Source organism: Desmodus rotundus, chromosome 1, assembly GCF_022682495.2.
Source record: "Desmodus rotundus isolate HL8 chromosome 1, HLdesRot8A.1, whole genome shotgun sequence".
In the NCBI taxonomy this organism is placed as follows: domain Eukaryota; kingdom Metazoa; phylum Chordata; class Mammalia; order Chiroptera; family Phyllostomidae; genus Desmodus; species Desmodus rotundus.
The window spans coordinates 20,977,835-21,005,527 of record NC_071387.1 but is presented as its reverse complement, the minus strand read 5'-3'; the positions used below and the strand labels follow the sequence as shown (position 1 = coordinate 21,005,527).

The 27,693-nt window shown below is 48.3% G+C and overlaps 1 protein-coding gene across 5 annotated transcripts in view; it reads right to left on the bottom strand.

Annotated features, from left to right (window-relative positions):
* Positions 1-27,693, bottom strand: part of EPB41L4B (erythrocyte membrane protein band 4.1 like 4B) — a 119,506-nt gene that overhangs the window by 42,519 nt on the left and 49,294 nt on the right. For 4 of the 5 annotated variants that reach the window (XM_053921964.2, XM_053921966.2, XM_053921970.2 and 1 more), the window contains exons 7-15: positions 25,473-25,593; positions 24,397-24,484; positions 24,150-24,238; positions 23,790-23,859; positions 23,523-23,692; positions 21,413-21,522; positions 19,879-19,909; positions 16,443-16,476; positions 12,439-12,503 (exon numbers count right to left, since the gene is read on the bottom strand). In XM_053921964.2, the coding sequence (XP_053777939.1) occupies positions 12,439-12,503; positions 16,443-16,476; positions 19,879-19,909; positions 21,413-21,522; positions 23,523-23,692; positions 23,790-23,859; positions 24,150-24,238; positions 24,397-24,484; positions 25,473-25,593 (778 nt within the window). Of the gene's footprint in view, positions 1-9,049; positions 10,701-12,438; positions 12,504-16,442; positions 16,477-19,878; positions 19,910-21,412; positions 21,523-23,522; positions 23,693-23,789; positions 23,860-24,149; positions 24,239-24,396; positions 24,485-25,472; positions 25,594-27,693 lie in introns of those variants that run through there. The other variant, XM_053921973.2, reaches the window with a different exon arrangement.

The window sequence follows — 27,693 nt, the reverse complement described above, 5'->3', positions numbered from 1 at the left end:
CAGAGAGACTAATCAACTTCCCTAAAGCCACACAGCTAGAAAATGGCCAAGCTGGGATTTGAACCCAAACAACCTGACTCTAGAGCACTGTGCTCTAAGCACTAAGAGACACTGTGTTTCATCTTTATGTGAACAAAAGGAGCATAATGTCATTAAAGGAACGCTGGCTGGCACTTAGCTTTGGTTTTACTGCCACTTAGCTATATGACCGTAGGCAACTTAGTTCACTTATCTGGGCCCCAGACACAGCATATGTGAACAAACATTTATTAAGCATTTATATGCCAGGAAGTACAGCTCGATGAAATATTTTGATCTCTGCTGTGTCCAGCTGAGAGATAGGACAAGGCGCATTTACTCATCATGGTTTCCAGGATACCTGTCACTTCCTTCAATTTTTATTTAGTGGAGACTAAACAGAGTGGACCATTAGACCAACACATTTGCTACAAGCTCTAATTCAATTCGGGGGAAGCATACCATTTGGCAGTAAGTACGGATAGAAAGTATATTTGAAAAACTGTATCTTTTTCATAATGGGTTTGAGAAGAAAATTGTGTAAACATCTTAGAAATGTGACACATTCCAAATGTTAGGTCTATTAATTAGAGATGATTTCTTTCAGTAACTTGGCAGTTTTATTTTTTTTAAAGAGCAACTGGAGAGAAAAGACGTCCTCCCTCATTTTTCTCTTTTCTGAAAAGGTCAAAATTACATTTTTTGGCATGGTTTAGATGTCTTTATATAGACTACTAATTGGCAGAAGAGAATTTTCCCAATTTGTATTTCTTTGAAGACATCTTCCAAGCAATCAACTTGGAAGTGTCTAATTCTGGTGCTAGCACAGGGGATGTCAAAATCCTTACAGACCGGGAACTCTTCTTTTGATTAGTTCATTAGCTACCTGCAGCCGAAGGTGGCCTCTTCTCAGTGTGAGCTCCTGGGCCTGTGTCAGCACCTGGCACAGGGCAGAAGCTGGGTAAATATTTGTTAAATGCATATCACAGAGCATTCAGTTTTAATTGTCCCTTGGTAATTTATCAAGGGTTTTTTTCATCAAAGCTTGCCTTTGGTCACAAATCCCCCAGGTTTCCCTCCCATCACATTCTAGTCTGTGTCAAACGGTGGAGTAAACTATTCCACACGTTAAGGAGTGGCGAGAGCCTTTAAGGGTCAGTGGTAACTGAGCCTCTGTCCTGTGTGGGCCATCGTGGAGTCTGGAATTTTCCATTGGCGAAATTGCTATTGAATGGGTTCAGTGAGTGGCTGTTGGCAGATGGCAGGCCTTGAAAAATCTCCTGCCAGAAAAATTCATCTCATGCACATAGTATTCTTGCTAATTTTTACAATGGCTTTCTAATTGGGCGCTAGGCACCGAGAAGCTATGGGGAAGGGCTCTACAGGTTTTGCGGTGAGGCCTAGGGTTTTTGCCATTCCAGATCAATTTCAGGATCTGTGTTCAAAGAATAAATATTTCATGAGTTCATTTTTGCACTGAAGCTTATCACTAAGAGTTTATTCAATTTCTTTCCCGCCTTAAAAAAAATACAGACATAAGTATAGTTTTTTTTTTTTCCTTTACAGCATTCACTTCCCATCAATCTAACAGTGCTTTCTCTTCTTGGTTTCTTACAGATTTTTGGGGGGAGGCTCTCATTTCTGCATTCCAGCGCCCACTCTGCCTTAAATGAAGATTCTTTTTCTCCAAGTGGGTAACAGCATTAGCTTGCCCGTAGCCACTGCTTTAAATGCATCCTGCACAGTACCATACAGGAGCCCTCAAGGAGGAGGAACAAAATAATCACTGCCACGAAAGTACAGCTGCTGCTGTGTAAAATCGTGTTGAAAGAGCCAGTGAGTTGTTTTCCCTCCTTTGCACTTTGAAAGAGCTATGGCAGAGGCGGGCACGAGCTGAGAGTGTTATTCTTCCACTCTGCACACATCACCCAACTCACCAATAAACGATATTATCATCCATTCCAGAAAGAAGTTCAGGTTATATGCATACATTTCATGCTCTGTTAAGGGAAGGTTGTAGACAATCTAACTGTACAAGATACCAGCGTGAGCAGGAGCTGAAACTGAACCTGGGTTCATGTTTTTGAGGTGATACAGATGGGATTAATCTATTTCGGTTTTCATGAGTGCTTAAAAATTTCCTCTGATGATCCTCTCTCTCTGTTCTCCAATTCTGGTAGGTTTTGCGGAAGCTTCTATTATATCCATCCTGTAAGCCTCTGAAGCATATTTTAGGGGCTGCTTAATTGCCTTTAATATTGGTACAAGTTCCATTATTCAGCCGCGGATGATGCTGGTGGAGCCATTAGCACAGCAACGCCTCTTGCTTTTGAGGTTTCAGCTGCAGAAAGTGGCTGTCGAAACCATCCACCGTTCAGGAGGGGATGATTAGGTAGATTTCTGCGGGTTTCGCATAACATGAGTCCACAGGGATGTTCCTCTCATTATTCTAACCCCCTTTTTAGTCGATCGCTGAGACTGCAGCCATTCTGGTGTTTTCAATCCTGCAGTCTTCCTCCAATAATGCCACTGCCGAGTCTTGGGATGGGGCTGTGATTTTAGACCCAATACATTGTACCTAATTTTAATTGTACCTAAAAGGAAATTCGTCCTTCTTTGATCAAATGCACCAGGGAAATTCACAATGTCTGAGTGGGTATTTAAGATGTCTGAGTGGAAATTTCTTGATAAACTCCCAAACAGGAAAGGAAACGTGGATGTTAGAAATCAATTCTTCATCTTGTCTATTTTTACGCTGCCCATATTCTATCTCCAGGGCCTGGTATCCTGCTGATGGTTACCTGAACTTCTGGAAAACCGCTTTCAAAAAACGTCTGGTAAATATCAACGTTTCGCAGCCTTCCCTTTCTTCCCTATTAAAAGGGCTAAGATGACATGATTAATTTTACTTCATCAGCCTGATCTTTTAAAGAACATGACTCAAGAATAGGGGTTCTAGACAGTTCAGAGAAAATAAGCAACCAATGGCTTTCAAACAGATGAAAAGGTGTGCAACCCTGCATGTAGAAAAATGCAGTCCACAAGGAAAATCTGGTTTTTACCCACCAGTGGGACAAAGGTTCAGAAGAGGTAGTTAAGTAAGGCTAAGAGCGTGCTTGCTGCGGGATCGCAGAGGCCCTGTCTAACCACTGGGGTGGGGGTGGGGGGCGGTGTAATCAGATAGAATGTCTTTGGAGGGAAATTGCATCAGACAATATCCCAATTAAATATGCACACACTCTTTAGCCCAAGTCTCTGCTTGTAGGGAATTTATTCTACAGTTAGATTTGTTCAAGTGCATAAAACAGAACGTACAAGGAGATTCGAGGCAGCCTAAATGCCCATCAACATTGATTGGTTAAATAAATACATGTGCTTGTTTATCTGTCGAATTGCTCTAGATTGACAAGAAGAAAGGCTAACAATGTTTGTCTCTGGGAAGAGCTAGGGAACTGGGGAATAAGAGGAGGGGAAGAAAAAGTAACTTTCGGATATCTTTGTTTGTATTTTTACCACTGTCTGTATTACCTACTAAAAAAAGTTAAAAAGCACAGCAGTTCCCATTATTACTTTCACTTAGTCTCCAAATAGCTAAACGGTTCCTCTGCTTTGTGTGAGACGAAATCCCAAGCTGGGGCAAGTGGGGAACTGAGCAGACGCTACTTTTCAATTCTCCAAACTTCTGAGTCCCAATTGTACCAGCAGACGGATTCCCAGTGGTCTCACCAGTGCCAACCTCTCTGCCTATCTTGTCCCTTGCAGCCGGGAAAGCACCGTGCACTCTGCCTGGACCGTGATTTCCCAGGATTCTCAGACAGAAATATCACCTCTACTTCTTTTCATCCCCTCTCAAGCTCCCCACGGTGTTTCTGCTCTTTGCTTGTTAGCATTTCAGGGATGTGTTTTTATGTATTGTGTTAACCCTCTTCCACCTGACCTTTCCTTCGGAAGCAAGCGCCTCTGTCCATTGCTAAACTTAGACCATACATCTCAGCCTATCCACCTGGAGAGATACTATTCCTTGAGCTGAACTTTGAATTTCCTTGTCCTATTTCTCACCATGTGGACTAGTAAGGCCTTAAATCTCAAAAAAACCCCCACAAACCCCCAAACCAAACCCCCCCCAAAACAAAAAACAACAACCCAACCACTAAAAAAACAAAACCCACCTCCCTAAAAACTGCTACTAGTTAGGATCAAACATTGTGCAAAGCACCTTACATACACGACGTCATTTAATTCTCCTAAGTAGATACTGTTAAACTCCCTTTTAGATGAGAAAAATGAACCGAAGAAAAAACTGGCCAAGGGTCACATGGCTAGGGAGTGGCAAAGTTGGGGTTCAAACCATGTGAGCTTCCAAAGGGCCCACGTTTCACCTGGTCAGAGAAAACCTGCCCTCCACACTGGACCCTGCGGTCCTCTCATCAGCTTGCAAAGTCCTGTCACTTTGTTTCTGCAGACCTCCACCCATTTCCCCACATGGACCCAATCTCGTCCTGGGTTGTTAGGCTGGGATGTGCCGGTGCCCTAACCCTTTCTGTCGTTTGGGGTTCCCTAGCCCTTTGCTTTGGAGGGGAGAGCAGAACGATGACATAAACTTGGTTAGACAGACTTGGGGGAGGGACATTATAATGAGTTAAAGCCATAACAGAACCACTATAACAATCCTTATTCTTCTGCTTCACTGTGAGTGAGCCTGAGGAAGTGCAAAACCACGCAGAGAAGATCTAGCTGCTTGTTATAATGTATTCATCCATTTACTTTAATTATATTTATTTCACTAAGGACAAACTCAGGCGGGTATTTAAGAAGCCTGAGTGGAAAGTTCTCAATAAACTCCCAAACAGAATCTTACCTTCTAAACAAAAAAAAATTGTAATTTGAGTGAATCTTAGCTTCCAAACAACGAAAATGTAATTTAAGTGAAAAAGCATGCTTTCGAGTGGAACTGATGTCCTGCGTGTGCTACATTTCAGAATGGAAAGATGATATACATTACACTTTTCTACCTTGTTAAAACCAGTAATCGAAATGGAAGTGTTTTTCTTTTCCAACGGTGTGAGGTGGCAGGAAAGTCGTAGAAGATCTGGTCAGGGATCAGGGCTGAGAGCTTGCCGTTGTCCAGAGAGTTGCAACCTTCCCAGGGAAGAGGGGAGAGGGAGCGTGACTGCCACAGGCACGGTCGTGCGTTTTGGGAGGAAAATGATGGCAAGTGGAAGAAACCCTCGTTTGCCTCAGAGATGCAAAACCAACCCAGGACTCCATTAACTCCATCCCTGGGCTGAGACTCAGAAACACCACATCTCTCATTCCGACTCCACCACGACCATGTGCGGAACTGTGATGTCCATCCATTTACTTATTAACATCATGTCCACTTTTAAAAAGTTGGCCTCCACTTACGAGTTAAAACTGAGCAAGTTAACAAGGGCAAACATAACCAGGCAGGAAACTGCGCTTTTCCCAAGTGAGGACCTGCACCTGCCCACCTCCCTCCCCTGGGAAGACTGTTAAAATGGAGGTGCTTAGGCCACACCCCTGACCACTGAAACAGAGCCTAAAACCTCAATTTTTAATCAGCTGTCCAAGCGATTCTTTGGTTGCCTAATTTGGGGGGAAATGGCCTATGTGCAGAATTGCGGAGGATTTCTTTTGCCCAGGCTCCGACAGAATGCCAATTTCATGTCTGTTTCCCCTTTAGATCCCCGCCCCCAAGGACTTAAATGTGCCCTTTCATGAACAAAGGGTCTCTCCTATTTTTAACAGCAGTTTGCCTTTTCTCTCGTTCCCCTCTCCGCCTTGTCTCGGCATTTGTCTGTTGCCTCCTGTAAGAAAATGGCAGAAGGCAAATTATCCTAGGTCTATTCCGGGTATTTACCTGGCGCTTTTGGAAGAGTCGGGGAATTAACTTAGAGCTAAGTTTGGGAAATATTGATCCAAAGGGATCGATACAGCTGCTCAGGGAGTTCTTTGATGAGCTCAGATCTTAAAAGGCCCATTAAAAGCTGGAAAGCCAAGGGCAACCGGAGCCATCTATCATTAGCTGTGTTCAGAGCAGAACCCAGGAGGCTGGAGTCATGGACCTGGAAGGATGGGGTAATATTAACAGCAGGAAAAACAAAGGACTCCACAGTGTCCTTATTCCTTCGTCTTCACTGTTAATGAGAACCATTTTCAGTGGAAATGGTAGACCAAGGACCAAAACAGGCAATAGGGTTTTGAAGGCCAAGGTAACTAGCTGGCAAGACTTCAAGATTTCTAGTCCCTAGGAATTACATCCATCTGACAACACTGTTAGTCACTGTTAGATATCCTGAGGGACCTCAGAAAAGTAATGGATGCAAGACCAGTAAAGTACCCGGGTTTCTAAAATGCAGAAAGCCAACTCCGTTAGCTATGGAATACTGCGCGTGGTTTCGCCGGCAGGTTAGTGCTCCAGGAGAAGAGGCTAGTGTGTGAGCCCTGCGGAAGGAAGCAGTGGGTCGTCTCAAATGGGCAGCTCATCATTAAAGCAAGGCCCCCTTTCCGCTCCTGGGAAAAGGGGGCTGTTGCTGAACGAATGCCCACCAGCACGGGGTTGCAAGATTGCTGGGAGAGGGTGGTGGGGCGTGAAATTCCTAGATGTCTGGGCAGGGGGGTGAGTAATGGGGTCACTGGCTCACTGGCAAAGGTGCGGACAAGGTTGTAGAGCAACGGTATAGAGAGAGCACGGGCTAAACTGCTGGTGGTGGTAGTGGCTTTCTGGTAACTAGATTGCAGCGTACTGAACTCCTCATGTCATCTAAGAGACTCGTGGAGATGGGGGTCGACAGGGCCCCAAATGGCAGCATGGTTAGCGGTCAGAGCACAGAGGGGGAGGACACAGGCTTTGGAGTCCAAACTCTGACTTACCACCCACTGGCCGTGTGACCACATGCAAGGTGTCCAGTGAAACCCTAAGCCTGAGCTTCCTGTGTGTGAAAAGGATCCACCGACCTCAGAGTGGTCAGAGGATCAAGTGAAGCGACATTTGTAGAGTGAGAAGCACACCTGTGGTGACCATGGACCAATGTCAATCTACCTGGGTTCCCAGTACCCCGAGGCCGGAGTGTTCTCTGCCGGGTGGCAACACTCAACAGTGTACCAATGCCTCATGGGGCTTATGAGAACACCAGAGACACACTGAATGATATTCAGATGATGAAGCTGAGGCCAGAGCATTCGTGGTAGCCTATGTCCTACTCAAAATGCAGGGCTGCAGACCGGATTTGGTTTTTCAGGTGCCTCTGGGCCAGCTTAAGAAATGATGTGTTAACTGTCTGCAATCTGGTTTGACATTTCCTTTAGAACGAATGTGGAATAATTCACTTGCTGAACAGACAGGCATTCCTTGAGCACCTGTTATCCATCAGGCACCAGGGAACAAAGGTGGATACAGCACAGAGCTCATACTTAAGAGCATACAGGCTCCAGGAGGAGATGAAGACAAGAGGCAGTTTAATACAAAGTAGTGTGTGCACCACTGAAATAGATGGGAGCTGGGTGGGGGACAGTGGAACGGAGCGCAGAAACTAACCCAGCTGGCAGAGCTGGGGGCAGCTGGAGTCACTGGGAGAAGACCGAGGCTGAGTGGAAACTGAAGTGATGAGCAGAAGTTGGGCAAAGGGAGGGGAGTGACGGCATTCTCGGCAGAAGGAACAGTATTTGCAAAGGCACAGATGGGAGTGACAGCAGGGTATGGTGCATGTCAGGAACTACAAGCAGTGTGGTGCTGTAGGAGTTTCAACAGGAGGGTGAGAAATGAGAAAATATGCTAGCTAGGGCAACGAGACAGAAGCAGAGAGCAGGGGAATTCCATAGAGAAGGCCTTGGACTTCATCCCAAGGGTGATGGAGAATGCTGGCAGGTGGCAAGCAACAGAATGACACAATCAGATGGTGTTTCAGAAGGATCACTCTGGTGGCTGGGAGGAGAAGGAGCTTGTCAGGAGAGGCTGGGGTCAGGGAGATCAGGAGGGCCAGTTCTCAGCCAGAGAAAAGAGGCTGTTTCAAGGCTGGTGGCAAGGAGAGAGGGTGGACTGACCAAAATACTAAGGAGGGAGCATTAAACAGACCTGGGGACTGCCTGGAAGTGGGTAACAAGAGGGAGAGGAGATGCTGACGACGTACAAATTCTAACCACGGGTAGAAGAGAATTCGGGTGCAGTATTTTTCCCCTTTGGGTAAAAGAGGAGAAGTTTTCATTTCTGACACATGGAGTTGGAGGTGAACATGGAATATACAAGCTGAAAGTCAGCCTGAGATATACAGGAATCGGAGTGAGAGGTAACGGCTTCAGAGTCAGCAGCTCTGCAAAGTCATGACAGATGAGAAGACCCAGGTAGACGGTGACAGTGAGAAAAGCAGTTGGCAGGGGAAGGCCTCCTGGAAAGAGCGATGTTCCGCAGGATGACAGGAGCAGAGGCTGTTCCAAAGAGCGAAGAAAAAGTCAGGGGGCTACAGGATCAGCTACGGTGGAGGCCGAGGGAATAGAGTTTCCAGAAGCTGTGAGTGAGTCATCACCGCTGTCAAAGGTAGCAGACAGAGGTCCCTGACGTTGAGGAATGAACAGCGTACCCATGATTCAACCATGAGGAGGCCATGAGTATGCAAACTGGTTCAGTTTTCTTGGTTGCAGACAACGGAATCCACTCGAGCTGCTTTGAACACCAGACATTTATTAGACGGTGTTAGAGTACGCGATCGGCAGGAGGCCAGACACGGGGGTGGACGGCACTCCGCCAGGGCAGCAGCTGCGAACACCCACCTTCACTGGAGGACTGTGACAGGAGAAACCCCACTGCCACCTGTGCCCGGGTGCTAGAACCTTCGCCAGAGCTGCGCCCGAGGAAGAAATGCCTCAGCCACTGTCTACAAGACCAGCCCCTCTCCCCCAAAGCAGCCTCATTCTAGCAGGAGCTTGCCACCTAACAGACTCCCAAACGCTCCCTGTCGCGTCACCTGCGTCATCCACAAATGACACTTCTGCGCAGCACAAAATGAAGATGGAGTCACAACAAGCAAGAATAATCTTTATTCCTTGGAAACACATTTGTAAAAACGTATCAATAAGATTAAAAGCTTCAGAACACATGTATTTGTACACAGCACATACAATGGGCATCAGGACACCTGCTCAAAGGGGTTGTAACTGGAAACCAACCTCCTCGGGGAGTTTATACGTGATACAGATTCCACTGTGCAGGGTGGGCGGCTGACTCCCTCCTTCTGGATAAATTTTTGGGGTACCCAAGAAAAGATCAGATTTTAGCAATAAAATATCTCAAGAGATGTCAGTACATTTTTTTTTAAAGGCTTGAAATGGGCTAAATTACAATTACATATATAAAAATGGCAGAGGAAGTGATTTCACAAAAATACTAACAAAAAATATCTCAGGCCTATCTACTAAGAGGAACGATGTCCGACTCGTGGCTTGAAATGGGAGGAAATAAATACTTTGGAGTGAGTTCTCTCCTAAAGGACAACATATTAACTTCTGGTTCTACAGTAAGACTGTGCAACACCCACCCTATGCCAGCCTACGGAATGCTTTGGCACGACTTTGTAAAACTTGTATGCTTGAATTTAAGCCAGAGGCATCTCTGATTGCATGTTGCTTTTTAAAAGAATGAAGTCTCGGGTGAAAACCAACCCTCAAATTCTACAAATGTCGACAGCATGTATCCATAATCATGTCTTCTGAAATCATGCAAGTTAGCAGCACCAATCATTAAGACGATAAAAAATTATTCTTGTACTTGAGCAGCAAATCCTATCAAAATGGACGCTATGCAATTTATGATTAATAAAATCTCTAAAATTCAAAGTGGCTACACTGTCAGGATCGGAAATTCAGAGTCTCCCTGCCATTATATAACATGCAACAAGTGAACACACGTTATTTAGCTTTCGGGTGGGGTGACCTCTGTTAGACAGGGGGGACTGCAGTTTTCCTATGAGATAGCCTACAAATATTAAAGTTCAATGAATCACAGAATTTTAGAGCTGGAAAGGACCTTGATGATCGGTTAGTCCAAGCCAGTCTTTTCAGATGAGGAAAATGAGGCCAATGAAGGGGAAATGGCTTATCTAAGATCACACTATGGCAGGGGCTGGGCCCTGGCCATCTCCATCTGCACCATATTCCTGGTACTTTCTGCAGAGCTACCTTCCCTCATTTCTCTGGTTTTATTTGGTCCCATTTATTAAATAACAAAGAAGTATCAGATACACAGAGACACTATAAACATAGACTTTTACTCCAATTTTAAAATCAGAACATCAAGGTGATTCCTGAGCCTTTACCTACCTTCATTTTATTGAGAATGCAGTCAACAGTAAGTTACGACTAGCTATTGTGATTGCTTCCTGATATTTACACGGACACGGAAAACACCTTCCCGAACTATTCCTTAGAGACGCTTTTACAGACACATCCATGTGAGGCCGAGACACTTCTCATGGAATGGAATGAAACTGGGATGGCGAATGGAAGGGAGGTGCTCGGTCCCTCACAGCGTGGTCATGAGCTTATCTGGACACATCACACTCTGCACTCCTCCTAAGTTCTTCTGGTTCTGGTTGTGGACATAATCGAAATGGCTGTCATCTCCACTGGCCGACGCTTTCCAAGGCGGCCTGTCATCCTGAATGGATGGCCTGTTTCGTTTGCAGAGTGAATGGTTAGTGGGGGAATGGAAGAACATTCAGAAATGTGAGTGAAACAACACGAGCACAAAGGCAATGGGCAGGGAAAACCGTGAACGGCATGAATGGCAATGGCTTGCACACTGAAATGAATGGACTGCCTACGGTATTTTAGACATTCAGATGTGGGTCATCTAGCAACTTCCGCGTGGAGAAAAGCTCTGTCTGTGCTTATGCCATCATCCCTGCAAGGTCCGCCTGGGGAAAGCCAGGTGGAGGTGAAAAGGTGCCTCTGCTGGGGGAGTCTCAGGGCTGTTATGCAAATGCGCCCTGTGAATGTCTTACGCAGCATTTACCAAAAGTGTTGGACCGATGAACACTCTTTTCCTGGGGCAGGTATCTCAGACAGTGCTGCTCTAACTCTGGAGAGCCTGATAAAACGCAGAATGCTGGGCCCCGCCCCTGAGCTCAGATCCAGGTCTGGTTGGGCCTGAGACTCTGCTTTCACAAGCCCCAGGTGACCTATGCTGCTGCTGCCAGGCTGGCGGGCCCCAGAGAGGAACCCTGTCCCGGCCTTCCTCACGACTCTTGTTGTGAAATGCTGAGCAAGGTCATGCCTCCGGAGAAAATTAATATGGTAAACTAGGCAGTTAGAAGTGTAAAACTGTGTCAAAACAAGGTTATTAAAAATAGCATTTCTATAAATCTCTCCTGTTTCTCACGTCTGGAAAATAAACTGCCTTTGCAATGCAGAAACATGGCGACTCATTTACTCCACCAGTTTAACTTGCTTTCAAAAGTTACATCAGGTGTTTATGCTGAATCCACACTGTTCTGCCGGATACCCCCCAGTCGTGGTCGGAACTGTGAAGAAGCAAGTGCTCCCGCCTGCCTCTCTCTAACTGAATTCATTCCCCTTACTCCGTCCTCTGGACTTTCGCAAAGAGCAAGGCTCCCTCACCAAGAAATAACTGCAAACAGCATTCACCAACTACGTTTCTGAAAGAGCCAATGAACACTGATCTTGAAAGGAAGGTCTGCCTTTACAAAGCTCGCATCAAAACATGCTCGAGCCCAACTACACACACAAGGCAGGTGCGAGTTTACTTAGGATGGGTGGTAGGAGGTTAGGGCAGAGGTGAGCCACTCACCACCTACTTCCATAAATAAGTTTTACTGGGACACGGCCACACTCATTCACTTCCTATTGTCTGTGGCTGCTTTCAAGCTCCAGTGGCAGAGGTGAGTAGTTGTGACAAAGGCCACAAAGCCCAAAATATTGACTATCTGACCGTTTATGGAAAAACAGGTTACTGACCCCTGGGTTTAGAAAAAAGATTCATTGTCGCAAAAAGCAAACCATCACCCCATCCCTGAAAAAAATCCTGTCCAAAAACCCACCACAAAAGTCCCCAAGCTCTAGTCACATTCTTAGTGAACGAATTCTCAGGACAGGAACAGGTGACTTAGAAATTTTAAGTAACATTTCTAACACAGAACCAACTCAAAAATATCCCAGGTTGAATGACTTAAAAAAAAAAGACGACGACCCAATTCGTGTTGATGCCCTAAAGTGTATCTTTAACAAATCCAGACTCTCTACTGGCTTCTTCTGCTTTGCACAGAATTAACCTCTGCCGTGACCCTAAGGCGGCCCTAACACCGGCTGCCGCTGCAGACCGTGAAGTCACGGCTAAGTACAGCCTGCACTTTCCCGGAGACAAGAACTTGGGAATGGCCAGGCACTTACCTTACATTCGGAGAGTGAGGGTGCCACCGGGGCTGGCTGGGATGGATGTTGGGATGATACTGAGGCTAGAAATAAAACACCAAACACGGTTATTCCCTGACCTTCTGATTTCAATGGTCTTCATTCACTTTCTCTTCCACTGGCACGCACCTGAGGGGCTGTGAATGGGAAGGCTATAACTAAACCCTGGCCAGGGCCCAGCGTGGGGGTAGGGACGTTTGTTTCCCAGGATGATCTCCTTTCCCCCAGACAAAGGCTGGGGGCTGGGAAGCTGCCTTAGAAGAAAGGTGAATGCATCAGTATTGAAAGGGTCCCCCCAGAGTGCCCAGGACCGGTCATATAATCACCTCTCCAGAGGGAACACACGGAAAGTGCCAGGACGACGGGGAGAATGGTCGGCAATGCTCAGAAACAATGTTTGTCCCTGCTGAAAGTGACGACAGCCATGGGTAACAGTTACGTCTGCACGGACACAGACGAGGACTGGACAGGGGCACCCAGGGGCTGTGGCAGCAGGCGTTCTTTCTCCCTTGTTTGAACAGAAAACTAATTTCCGAAAGTCTGATCCAAAATGCCGCCCCAAGCCATCCAGAGCACTTATTTATCTTGACAAAAGGGAAGGAAGAAATGTGTCCCTTTTAAGATGAGAAAACAGATCCAGACTGGCGACTCACGAAATGACCCAGGGGAAAGAGGAGATGGGGCTGGCTGGGTGGCGGGTGCCTTTCCACTACAGGCCTGCAGAGGGCAGCGGTCCCAGACGTAGCCAGATGCCTCGGGGCTTCTCAAGGGCTAAACTTTCTACCAGGCAAATTAGGCCCTCCTGACATTTAAGACACTCCAGTCTTGCCACCATCACTCTTTTAATTATTTCTTCCCCTCCGTCTCCCTTTTGTACTGCTTTGGTTAATAAGCAGAAGGCTGCTCTCTGTTATGGAAAATTCTCAGCAATTCTGCTCATTCAATCTTCATGGACCTCAGATGCCCTCCCTGCCTATTCTGTATTCCAGAGGCTTCTCTCTTTCCAAGATGCCTGTCGTCAGCAGGCTCAGTCTGCAGCCCCCAAGTGGACATGCTGCAGGAGAAAAGCCCTCAGGAGCAGAATCTGAGAGCTGACCAGGGCTTTAGAATCGCCCTGTGCAGTCTCTTCACTGTCCCCACCCTGAGGGGACCCAGGGACCCAGGGAGTACAGATGATTTGCCCAAACTGTTGTGGCTCCAAGAGAGGCTGCACCACTTGGGGCTTTAACAAAAGAGAATAATGGAGACTAGAAATGGACCTCCTGTTCCCTGTCTTCAGACACAGCCAGGTCAGATTCATGGGGACCTCAACCATGACAATCTAGAAGGAGGATACTCCAGAACCTTCCTTGCTGTCCTCTGCTAATTTACACACACTCAAAAGCTGGTCGGGAGTATTTTTTAACATTAATCCACACGGTTCTCAGTCAGGCCAGTTCTGTCCCCCGAGGATAACTGGAAATACATGTGTGCGCTTTTGCTTGTCACAGTGACGGGAGGGTGACCTTTAACTATTGGATGCAGAAGAGGGAAGCTGAACATCTGGTGACTCTACAGAGAGTCCCAAACAAGGAAGAACTGTCCCTCCCCCAACGCCAGTAGCATCCGCATGGGGAACACAGCAATCCACCCCCTGCAACCGGCTAACCTCGCTGAGCTCAGAATCAGATAAATGCTGCAATCCCACCCCGTCCTCCTGAACCCTATCTCAGCACCCAGATGCTTATCGGGTCACACCTCTCAAGACGTCCTCCTCCTGGTCAACTGACCCCCCAACCATGAGAGAGTAACACAGAACCTGGAAGACTGGCCAGGTGCAGAGGACCAGTGGTTGCCAAAGATGTGGGGGACAACAACACGTGGGGAAGAGATTCTATAGATCTGACGCCCACCAACAATTGCCTTCTGGGGCACTCGGAGCAGAGAGCGCTCACCCGAGAGGCCAGGGGGAAGAGGGTGGGGCAGCCCTGAGCTGGGGCTGCTTCGCTTCACTTATTTTTTTTCCATCCTTCAAACAGTAATGACCCACAGACAACTCTTTCCTTCACCCACACCATTCCAGCCACTCGAACCTGAAAACCCGTCAAAAACAAACAAAACCCCAATCTGAATAACAAGATTCAAGAACCTACAGAAGGCAAGGAGATCAGGAAACCTGGCCTGTCCCCTGGCAGGTACAAAGCACCTTTTAGGTGTTATTCCCGTGAACTTGGACGCCACGCCCCAGGTTCTGCACATCGGGAACATGATTTCACATCCAGAAGGCGCTATCACCAATTCCTTCTGGAACATAATTTGGAGACCTCGTAATGTACATGGGGATCGCACCCCCACCTAAGGAATTAATACCCACAGCAAAAGAAGATCAAGAATGAGACTGGTCAGAATAAGGCTCCAATGGGAACTCATTATGAAGTAACTTTGTTACCTGTGACATTCAAAACCAGATTGGTGGGTGATAGGGCACAGAAACCTAGGAGTCATGTCCCTTTAGACATCCACACCGCCCAGGACAAGAAAGCCAATCCCAAGTTAGGAGGTCATCAGACATGGATGCTGCTTCTAAGCCCAAACAAGTGACAACCTAGGATGCGAGGGATACCTCACCGACCCAGGGTCTCCCCCACCTGGCTGCTCATGAGAACCACCTTGGGAGCTTTGAGGCTCTCTCATACCCAGATCCCACCCCCAGAGCTCCTGACTCAATCAGCCCAGGGTGAGGCCCAAGCGCTGGTTATTGGTTTGCAGCTTGCCAGATGGTGCAAGCAGGGCTCAGGAGCACTGGTGCTGGTGACTTCCAATCAAGGGGAGCCGAGAGACTCTGGGGATGAGGTGGCGTCTGAGGGAGGCTCTATACAGACTGGAGATGAAGGACTGGAAGGCAGACGAGAGGCAAAGGAACCGTGGGAGGAAATTATGGGGCAACAATGATATAATTCTTTGGGAGCGGAGCACGCATGGTGTCATGGGCAGCAGTGAGAAATACGTGGAGGAAAGTACGTCGCAGCCAGGTTGTAGAAGATCGAACAACGGGGAGTGGTGGGTGGGCAGGCAGGGGGTTGCAGGCCCTGCTGGCCACCATGGGAAAGAGCAGAATGCCAGCCATGGAAACTCACCTGTGCCTCTGCTACAGGCAACAGGCCCAGCACAATGTTTTACAAAGTGGGTTCTAGAAACCTCCACTGCACTGATGTGAATGGTGCACCACCAAAAAAAGGGGGGGAGGGTAGCGAAAGGCTAGTTTTTTTTACTGGGGAGGTGTCCAATAATCAAATGATTTGGGGAAACACTGGCTTTAAAAAAAAGCATATCCTTCTTGCAGGATTTCTCAGTATGCTGGACACCCCAGGGCACGCTGTAAGATCCAAAAAGGGAAATGAAGGACGCAACACTGCCCAAAGGAGTGGCCAAGACATCCTTTCCCGGAGGCACACCTCACGGGACTCACGTTCCCTGGGCCTAGGACGCACTTGGACAAGAAGTGGCCTCACGTGAGTGCCCCAAAAGGCTGTTTGACCACCCAGAAACTCAAACACACGTCCCTGCGGCCTGCCAGTTGCCAAGGTAAAGAAAATAGACAGCTCACATGACCAAGAGGAAGCACAGGTCAGGGGAAAGATGCTCCTCTTACTATTTTTTCAAAAACAAACAAACAAACAAAACCCCTATTATTATGCCCTGGCTGGTGTGGCTCAGTGGATTGAATGCTGGCCTTTGAACCAAAAGGTGGCCGATTTGATTCCCAGTCAAGGCACATGTCTGGGTTGCAGGCCAGGTCCCTTGTAGGGGCCACATGAGAGGCAACCACACATTGATGTTTCTCTCCCTCTCTTCCTCTCTCTCTAAAAATAAATAAAGTCTTTAAGAAAAAAAACTATATTATTATTTCTTTAAAATCTGATTACAAACACAATGACTGCTCAGTGGAAAGTTTGGAAACTTTAAGAAGCATTACATGAAAACCTTTGAAAGCAATATCTTACCTGGTAATTATGGACTTCGGGATTTGTTTTAGAGCTAAAGGAAAGAAAAGAAAAATGATAATGTAATAGATCGTACAGTGGCATTATTATTAATTTACAGGCATACCTTAGAGATATTGCAGGTTCAGTTCCAGACCACAACAAAGCAAGTCTCACAATAAAGGGGGTCATAATCTTCTAGCTGACAGAGGATCTTACCTTCAATTTGTGTAAAAAAACCAAACAAACAAAAAACCCCCCCAAAAACAATCCCTCCACGCCCGCAACATCTGTGAAGCACAATAAAATGAGGTATGCCCATATTTAACCATCATAAACTAGTTCTAAGCCCTATCTACTTTGTTAGGAACTTTCACGGATACTCTTTCTTTTTGGTTATTAGCTGGTTAAATGAACCTGTAACTGGAGAAACCAAAAGCAGCTTTCCTTCAGAGCTCACCAATACAAACAAGTAGATAATGTTCCAGAATCCTGGCACGTCGCGTTTTGGTGGCAAAAAGGAGGTCTTTCCAATTAGGCAAACCCAGTCATGTTAGCTCCCATTCCAGATCTGCCCTGGCACTGCTGGGTGGCCCGTGGCGCCAGGCAGGTCCACTGATGCCCAGACTTTTCTGCAGCTGGAAGGAAAGCCACCAGCCACTTCTGAGCACCTGACTCCATGGGTCCCACTGCCAACAACAAGGAAGCCGGGAGCTGGCTACCACCCCGGAATGTTCATTCCATATAAGGCTCTGTACTGGGAACTTCACATCTGCTATTATTATAATCCACACAACAGGGCTCTGAGGTCGATAAATGTTACCACCTCATTTTATAGATAAAGGAATGATTGCCTAACAGAGAAGTTAGGAAACCTGCTCAGGGTCAGCCGGCTAATCACTGGCAGAGCTGGGACTGGAATGAATTGCCTGCTCGATCCTAAAGCCTATGTTCTTTCCACTAAGCCAAGAAGGTTCCAGGATCCTCATGCACAGTCCTATCTTGTTGGACTCTTAGATATAACTACTCTAGTGAAAAGGATGAACAGCAAAGGCTGGTGTAAAACATACTGTGTTATTTAACAGGTAAGCTTGGCATCTGCCAGGAAAACCTCAAACAAACACGGCACCATCAGCATGCTGTGTCGCTAGGGTGGCGTGCTTGAAATCAGGCTTTACTGCTTCTCCCACAATGAGAGGGAAACATCGTGGTGATGAGCCTTGCTTGGGGTCTAAACGGTGCTGTGCTCCAGTTTTCAGGGAGGGCCGGTGCACAGGGCCAGGCTCTGGGCCAGATGCACCTCAGGCTGCACAGCATCAGGAAGGCGCAGTGTTCTGCAAGGTGCTATTTTCTGGTATCGCCTCTGTAGCCAGAGTGCCGTCTCCTCCCGGCCCTCACAGCAATCCTATCCACCCTGGATGCCGCAGGCTGCAGAGAACAATGCAACAGCTGCGGACAGTGGTTATTAGCTCATTTGTTCCTAAAGGGTGTATTTACTTGGGGTTTTATTTATTTTATTTATTTATTTATCTGTAGAGGTTTTTTTGTTTGTTTGTTTTCGTTCCCAATATATAATCTCCACTAGACGCTAAGTGGAAAATGTAATTTCATTAGGGAAAAGCAAACAAATGAAACAATCACTTCCTTAGCAAAGGAAAGAAATGCTGTAACTCACAAACCACTGAGAATTACAAGCAAGACGTGCTGACAGGCAGAGAAAGGAGGAAATACTGTGAGCATACTACCCGCCACAGGGATGCCAGAAACTGGACGAGCCGGAAGGCCCAAAGCTAACCCACGCGGGAGCGCTGCCACCTCCTCCCACCCTGGAGGTGGGCAGGTGTGAAGCGCTGCAGTTCAACAGGACCTTTCAGCCCCTTCCTCAGGTGCTGAAAGCTGAACCTAGACATAGAGTCTGAGGCTTGACCACAGCAGAATGGTCTTAAAGAGAGTTTGAAATCAGAGACTTGAAGCTGAGTTCCCAGCTGATATAAGGGGCCAGTTATGTTCTCTAGAACCTTGGGGATCTAGAGCCTTAGGGGCTTAGGGGCTATCTGGGGGGCAGGGAACAGTAATCAGCAAGCACTGGCCCCTCCCGCCCTGCTCAGCTTCATCCCCAGGGGGGCCACTTTCCTCTGTTCTCTGTCAGGTTACATCTGGGGGCAGTGGCTAAAAAGCAGAAGCCAAAAAAGTCTGAAAAAACAAAGAAACAAACACTATCTAGCCCAGCCTCCCTGTTTTCAAATGAGAAAGAGGAGGCCTCCTGATCTCTCTGCCAGGGATCTCACCACCAACAAGGGCTTTGGCTACTGGCTCCACCATGCGCTCTGCCGACCATCCAGCGTGCCTGGCACAGCCGAACTGTGCTGGCCTCAAAGGCCATCCTCCCTCCCGAGCAGCCTGAGGCCTGTGCCTCCAACAACTGAGAAGCTAGCTAACTGGGCGACTGGCCACTTGCTAGGGCTTAGATGCAGGGGTTGAAACAACTATTCTGTGATTCTCTACCAGCTGTCCACCTAGCAAGTCAAAACCCACCTAAGGAAACAGTTTCAGAGGCAGAAAAAGAGGCACACGCTAGATAAGACGGTGGTTCTCACCTAGGCCCCACACTAGAATCTCCTGGGAGCTTTCAAAACCATAGATGCCCGGGTCCCTTCCTCAGAGACTGTCCCTTAGCCTGGGCTGTGGCCTGGCTGACGGGGATGTGTCAAAGCTGACCCGATGATTCCAATGTATAGAAAAGGTCAAGAACACCTGTGGCTAGGGAGGGGCCCAGCAAACCACTCCGCATGGGCCAAACCTGGCCTACCTGCAATGGTGAATCAAGTCTAATCGGCACACAGCCGTGTTCCTTCATTTACAAGTTGTCTACGGTGGCTTTTGTGCTCCAGCGACAAAGCTGAGTGCTTGTGGAAGGAACAGCACAGCCTGCAAGGTCAAAAATATTGACTATCTGGCACTTTACAGAAAAAGTTGGCTGACTTTTTGTGCTCGAGTTTCAGTCATGGGACAAGCTTTCTCCTGCAGGAATTTCGATAAAAGTGTTTACTAAAGGTCTTCTACATGGCATGACTGTGGCCCACCACGGAGTGCATCCTGGCATCTGCGCTCACCTAGCGCCCGTTCCCGAGCATAGCAGGGCCCTCCTTCCCCATCACCGCTGTGTGCCACACACATTCCTATCACCTTCATCACCCACTGGTATAATAAACAAAGCACAGAGCTACTCAAACAAGGCAGCTGTGTTTTCTAAAAAAACAAACTATCTTGGAACATTCTTCTGTGTACTTAGTGCAAGCTAGGGGGATGGTATAGCCAGGCAGCAGAAAAAGAAAAAAAAAGAAAGAAATAGATCAGCAGACTCACTCAGTGATTTAATTGTACCAAGGGAAAAGTCAATATTCAAAGTAAATATAATAGAGAAAAGAGTTGTACCCCAGAGCCTGGGGGCACTTACCAGAGCTGAGCTGCTATCACCGGATTGCTTGCTTTAAAAACAAAACAAAACAAAACAAAACAAAAAGAAAAACAGAGAGGCATGACATCTTAGAGAGCTTTATCACTTTTACCACGCGAAAGAGATTTCTGGGATCTGAGAGCAGCCTCTAGGCCAGGAGGCAGACTCTTTGCCCTGGCAGCTTCTTCCTGGAGGAAAAGCAAAAGGCTTTTCCTCTGAGCCCTGCCCTCAGAGTCTCTCAGCCAAGGCTCACTGAGCCGGGTACCAGGGCCCTGCACTCTCGGAGGCAGAGATGACAGGCACAGAAGGAGCTCCCAGGCTTGACAAAGACAGAGGCAGAGAGGTATATGGTGATAAAGGCTAAATACCAGGTTGAACCTGCTGGGGAGCTCAGGGCAGTCCCTGCTGACCGGGCCAGTGTGTGTCCGTGGAAGGGGCCCACGAAGAGGTAGAGCTCATTTATCTAGACTCCACCTCATTTTAAAGAGGATGCAGCATGGAGAACCATTAAAAGCTTCACAAAGATGCCAGAACTCTGGCTGGAGAAAACGTCAGTAAAATAAAGGAGGCAAAGAGGATGGAGACCAGGAAAGAAAGTGGAAGAGAAACACAGAACCTGGAGCCCAGAAGAGCCCTGAAGCCATCCCACAGGGTCGAGCCTGAGCATGCCCCCTCCCCTTGGAGGCAGCCACAGCAAGGGGTCTTTCCCTTTGGGCCTGCATGCTCCTGGGGCTGACGGGGTGGGGGTGGGGGGGAATTGGCAGTTCACTGCTGTCTCGAGATAGCAGTACCTTTGGAGAGCCCCGAAAGTTCCTCCTTATCCTGAGGTGTTTCTGCACAACTCTGAGCCAACGGACTGCGTGCACAAGCACGGTGCTGGTCAGGGGAGTGACAGAGCCCTTGGGACAGTGGGAGTGCCCTCCCCGCCCCCCACCCCTTCACTTGGTCACTGTCCGTTCCTCCCATCAGTGATGCTTCCCCGCCTGGCACCCCTCTCTGGGCACGTCTCATCCTGTCATCCTTGGGTTTCTCTTGAAGGTGAGGTCAACATTTCCTGGGATCTGGGCCTTTTTTTGTCTCTACTAAAGCAGCTGAGGACGACTTTAGAGAATTTCTGGATGCCAGGCTATTGTACTTGGGGCCCAGAAAGGAAGGAAAGAGTGGGTTAAAGGTTCTAGAAGGAGAAGGGATCAGTGCCAGGCCAGTCAAATAGAAAGGCTCACGTGCTATGCTGTACACCTGACACTAACGTAGTATTAAATGTCACTATAGTTTTAAAAAAATAATAAAAAAAAATAAAAAGCTTCAGAATGACAGAGCCAAACAGTAGGAAGTTCCTTCAAAATCTGCTTTTACCTAATATAGTATTACATGTCACTACAATTAAAAATAAATTTAAAAAAAAATAAAAGGCTTCAGAATGCCGGAGCCGAACGGTAGGAAGTTCCTTCAAGATCTGCTTTACCCAGCTCCTTGGGGGCCAATCGACTAACCCATAATGTAAAATCCCAAGGCAGAATGAAAAACACACAACCTTTGAATGTCGCGTGCCTCCGGGATGGATAGCGTTTACTAGGCTTCCTCTCGAAGGTGCTGGTTCTTCGTAACCGGGCCCCGTGTGTAGCTTGATATTCCGTCCGCCCGCTGGAAAGTAAATATTTTACTGCATGTGACCAATATCAGAATATCAGCTCATTACATATTTTTGAAAGTGCACTTTTATTTCCAAGAGTTCCAATGTCAGTTTCAACCTCTGGTGACACATTTGGTAAAGAACACACTGAATTTCGCATTCCACTTGGAAATAAAATCACCTTTGCCAAACCCAGCCTGTATGACAGAGGCAAGTATCTCCATCAGAGGACAAAACCTACGATTTCAGTACCAGCTACTTGGCTGCACAGACCGAGCGGGTTCAAGTACTTGGAACATTTGACTAAGAGAGCACCAATTTGCACATATAATAATAACCTCTCATAAAATAAATGGCACAGGCATGTAAGTCCTTTAAAAGGCTGTTATCAATGACCACTTATCTGAACCTTGGCTTTGCTTGCCATGCCAAGGGCAACCTGCTTCTCTCACCAAGCCTTTCTGGGCTCCAACCCCTGTGCTACCCTGCTTCCAACAGGCACCCTCATTTCTCCTACTGTCCCTGCTTCGCACCAGCCACTCTCGGTTTCAGATTCATCACCAGGAAGGAGACGCTTGACACCTGCTGTAAGAGCCGCCAAGGGTCAACCTCATCCCTCAACTCCCCTTTCTTTCTAAGCTTCTCCTCAAAGAGCAGAAGGGAGCCTGGTCTGGGCCAAATCCTGGGGGAGCTGCCTCCCAGGATGGAAAATCCTGCCGTGGCCTCCACCCCCAAATGCCTGCCTTCCTCACTGCGACTCGAGCACTCATCAGCCCACCACGCGATGTCTCCGTCAACCTCTGTTGTTCTGACATCCTCCATCCTCCACGGAACCCCGTGAGTCGATTCTCAGGAAGGAGTTGGTTTTGTTCCCCCCACCTTGCGGCATTTAAAAACACATTCAAACCAAAACAGTTATTTAAACACAAGGGCACAGCCCTTCCCCTGCACAGTAGATCAATTTGAAATGAGCAGATCTTTTGGCACTTTAAACAGAGTTCAAGGACATGCCGTGTGTGGGCAGAGGTTATGAAACATGGGAAGTCTGAGATCTGGTAAGTAAGCTCAGATCTGTAAATGTGCCTCAGAAATCAACCTTGGGAGTGCATTCCAAACATACATGCCCAGGCCTTATTCATCAGGGCACCCCAGATTCCGATGACACAGGTTGTAGATGAGGTCCTAAATTCTCATTTTTAACACCCAGGGAGTTTTTCTGCACCTTGAGAGACATGCTCTCACATTCATAAGGAAAAATAGAGCAGAATCAATTCTCTATTTTTTCGGGGTTTTTCAGATTAAAGTGTTTACTGAGCCTACCCTGGGTCACTCACACACATGTTGACCTCTGCTCTCATTCTTGAATGTCACCGGATTTCCTGACGTTGGCATGTGAAAGGCAACAGAGGAATGGTTAACATGTTAAAACCCAGACAGCGTGTGGTTTAATCTCGGCTGTACCACTAACCATCGGTAACTCTGGGCAGGTTACATAACCCCCTGGCCCTAGTCTCTTATCTGGGAAACCGGAGGATTCGTCTTCTGAAAGCTGCCAGGAAGACCGTGAGTTGGCGCCCGGGAAGCCCTGGTGCAGTGCTGTGCTGCTTACATCCTACGGCTGCCACTGCCCAAGGTGGTCGCCACCTGCCTGTGCGCCCCGGGCACCTGAGACATGTGAGACTGAGTGAGACTGAGAGACTGACCTTAAAATTCCTTTACTATGAATAAACCTAAAGGGCCCCACGTGGCCAGTGCTTACCGTACCAGACATTCTAGCTGAAGCTAAATGCCAGCTAGTAACACCTTTGTTATCATTATCCCCACTTCATCAGTGAGAACAGGGGCTGAAAGAGCTTCAGGGACCCGGCTAAAGGTCAGGTGTTAAGGAAGCAGGGACAGGACGTCCATGCGCCATGTCCCTGGCTTGGGGATGCACGGCTCCCCGCACAAAGAGCAGCACTGCCACCCTCCTTCGAAACGCACGACCGTGCCGTAAAAAAACAGCGCCTACCTGAATCTGAAGCGAGACCCCAGCCTGATGAAGTCTGATCTGTTGGATTTGCTGGTCCCCGGCGTCCGCAGCCGGAAGAACGCGTGATGCTCGACTGCGCACTTCCACAGGTGCTTGCAGGTCCTGGCGCTGTCCAAGCGGAACACGAACGTGTGCTCCTGCTCCCGGCCCTGCGTGGGGAACACGGGGCTCTCGTGTCAATGGGCGCGTGGGACACAGATGGAGGATCACTCACGGCAAGGGGGGGAACGCCAGAGCAAGGATTACCTGGTCATCGTCCTCCACCACCACCAGTGTCAATTTGCTCTTTTTGAAATCCATTTTGGTAATTTTAGGCCTGGTCAGAGAGAAAACATTGTAAAAGTGCAGTCTGCAGGAAAACGGCACATCAAACAGCAGTTTCCTTTCTACTTTTAAAGCTTGGATTTGCTAAGAAATCATTCGTTCATTTAAGGGTGATTATCCAGAAGCTTCATTGCCATTGCCACACACCCACATATATGAGAGAATGGTGTGTTTTTAAAATGAATCAGGGTGTTGCAAATATCCCTCAATAATCATCCATCACATAAAATTCCACCACAGAATAGGAAAAGACATTTTTAATATTAGACAAAACTAAATTACCAAAAGAATAAGCCTATTTTGTTAGCTCCTTCAAAGATTAATATGCCTGTCGGGGTCAGTCCAAGAGAATATTCACAGCCATCTCTTCCCTACAAATAAATGAAGTGACAGTCGGTAGAAGGTTCTAACAGGTCGTCACAGAGCAGAATGTAAAACAGTTCGCTCACCACGTTACTCGGTTTGCACATCGCTTACACATCGCTCAGTCACAGCGAGACCCAAGGACTCAAACGCACCCAGTTCTTACCCTGACAACGTGCATGTCTACCCCATACATTTCCAGCCACTTCGCTTTATTCAGATAGGAGAGTTCCGCCTGGGCAGGGCTCTTTCCCCTTAGAAAAACCAATGGAAACACATGTGAACTGCAACTCGTACACCCGCGGCAGTCTGAAGGGCACAGCCACACACTGAGGGGTTTTATGCAGCAATTAAAGAAACGAGGGACACCCGTTTTTATTCACACACCTCCAGAACAGACCGTTACCTGACTAGGAAGAGGACAGAGCAGTGTTTATAATGGGACTTAAGGTGACACTTTTTTGGTGTGTATGTGCGGGTATGTGTATCTGCCGGCTAACAAGGGCTGCCTGCAGGGGGCAGGGGGGTGGTGCGCAGGGGTGCAGACGACCCTGCAACCACACATTTCTGTGTGATATAAGCACGTGCTAACGTCACCCTCCACTTTCCAAAAAGGCATGTGTCCTCCAGAATGACTGAGGGACAACAGGAAACCACGCTAAGTTTCTGAGTCCAAGAAGGACATGGAATGGCAGAGAGTGGGGAAGATGGGCTGGGAAGGAAGAATGGCTAAAGCTGGGACACTTGTGAGTGGAGGCGCCACTGGCAGCCCAGGCATAAAAGCGCCAGACCGGGGTGTCCGTGCAGGGGAAGGAGGAAACAGCCCAGAGAGAAATGGCAGGGCTGGTTTTAGCTGCAGTGACCACATGTCCTGGAATGCAATGCCGCACAACCCATGGTCTCAAACACGAGTGTCCCTCTGAGGGTCTACTCTTCAGTTCAGACCATGGACAGAGACCAAGGCATGCTGACTGTATCGCGGCAGCACCTCCTCGCTTTCTGTGGGAGGTGACCCTGGGAGCAACGAGCAGATCAGGACTGGGCTGTACAATTCAGAGAGAAACAGGAATATGCTTTGGTTTCTATTGTATGTACATCTCGGGGAAGACGGATGTCATGTGGGCCTCTGGGTAAACAAGACTGGAGCACAGGAGAGAGGTGAAGCACTGGGGCCGCAATTCTACAGTAGATAAAAGCATCTTACAAACGCTTACATATCCCAAAATAAATGCATCAAGGTACCTGCACTCTTTCCATCTCTGGAAGATATCAAATTCCATCGCTTCTGTCTGATTTGGAATGAACCGAAACTCAGACACAAGCTCTGGTGTGTGTTCTGGAAGCTCACACTCCCCAAGCTCCGCTGCAAGTTTCATGAGAGGGAGAAAACACAGGAGACATTGAGTGCTTTTCATTACTGCCGCAACCGGGTCCAAAGGCACTTTGCCTGGTAAGAAGGCACAAGTACCCCAAATGTGTAACTCTCGCCTTTAGGGAGGATGTGACTCCCCCTTGGTACCCACATGTACATTCAGAATCCCCAAGTTGTTCCAGTGCCCTCCCCATCGGGCACACCACCATCATCTTGGTGATTACTGTCTTTCTCCCGACTATTTCCCCCACCCAGGGAGGCCCCTCGTTATATTTCCCCCTCCAAGTGGTAGAGCCTGAATTTGTAATAAAAGGCCACTGCAGGGAATAAGGACCCACCCAGAAACATCCATTTAACAAAGTAGGTGGGTCTGAGCAGCACTCCAGGGTCTGCAGTGCTGGAGAGGACCAATCAAGAATTCAGTACATGCAGACTCCAGGAGACAAATATGTTGGGAGGGAAAGGGAGGGAGTGAGGGAGGAGGGGGAAGAACGAGAGCTGCAGGAGCACTGCCGCAACTCAGGCAGAACGGAAGACTGAGAGAAAGCTGGTCACGCAGAGGGGGGCAGCCACGTGGGCAATCCCTGCAGAAAGCCCCAAACATGCTGCCAGGTCCTTGCTCTTACCAAGTACCCCCGCAGAATGGAGGACCTGAGGACACAGGGGCCCCCATTCCTCCAGGACATGAACAGGAAAATCCACCCCCACCCCCAAACACCACACCTCTGCAGCTCAGGAAGCGGACCCCAGAATGAAAAGGAATCCACCAGAGGCCCCTCTACTACCTTGCTGCACAAAGGGGGTCAGCCCCCCTGACCCGACCAGAAGCAGCAGCATCACCTGGGAGCCTTCTCACAAGGCAGAATCTCGGGCCCCACCTCGGACCTACTGAAGCAAAACCTGCCTTTTCTTCCAATGCCCAGGCGGTTGGTGCACTCGTTACTGTGAAAAGCACTGATCTACAACAGTGGTTTTCAAGCGTGAGTGTGCACCAGGTCACCTGAAGGGCTTGTTACAGCACAAAGCGCTGGACCCCACCCCCAGGGTCTGGAATAAAGCCTGAGAATTTGCATTTCTAGCAAGCTCCCAGGAGATGCTCATGCGGCTGACCCAGGGAACATACTTTGAGAACCACTACTTCATCACAACAAATTCCATCAAACGACCAGCCGGCATATATGCCTGAGTACCTTTACTAACAGCAACTCACTCTGTACCCAGCAGCCCTGTCCATCACACCACGTGGGCCACACCAGGCCTGGCACAGGCTGCCGAGGACTCCGGCTGGCTTGCAGAAGTGGACAAAACTTCCCTGATCACACAGAGGCAGCACTGACACAGACTTGGAGAAGTGGTGGGGGACAGGATGGGACCGTGTCCGACACCGGGCAGGGACCTGGGTCAATGTCTCCTCACCTGAGTGCAGCCCCTCACCTGCAACTTGGAAGTAGAGGCCCCCCGAAGACCACCAGGTGCACTGGGGCAGGGTGTGCAGCTGTTTGGCACCTTGGGTAAAGTCACTAATGAAGACTGCTCTGGAAATACTTGCCCAAGGTGGGCGGCCACCAGTGACCTCTGACCAAGAGGTCACCCTGAAACTAGGGACCTGGCAAGCACAGAGGGGCTGTCTGGGACAGCATCTCCTCGATATTAACCACTCTTCCCTTGGGCTGAAGTGAGACAACGGAGCGTGCGTTTAGTGTCGCGTCTGGACTAGTCCACCGACACCATCAAGCACAGGAGGGAGAGGCCAGACAACGACAAGGTTTCCCTGGGACCCGGTGAGGGGGCTGGCGTCCCTCCTCACCACGACTGGACTAACACAGGCCTGCGGGAGACCCACTTTGCGAGAACACGCCGCCTTCCAAGAGCCTGCCGGCCAAACCTGATGCTGCACTCAGTCTGCAACCTCTGTAGCCAGGGCCCCAGCTGTGGAGGGTGGGGGAAACAGCCCCAAGCCAGGGGGCGTGAACCCCGCCTCTGCTGTGTGACCCGGGCAAGTCACTTAACCTCTCGGGGGAACTGTTACAAGGATGAAACGAGATCACAGGCACACAACAAACAGTCCCATTCTCCTTCCTCCCTTGTTTT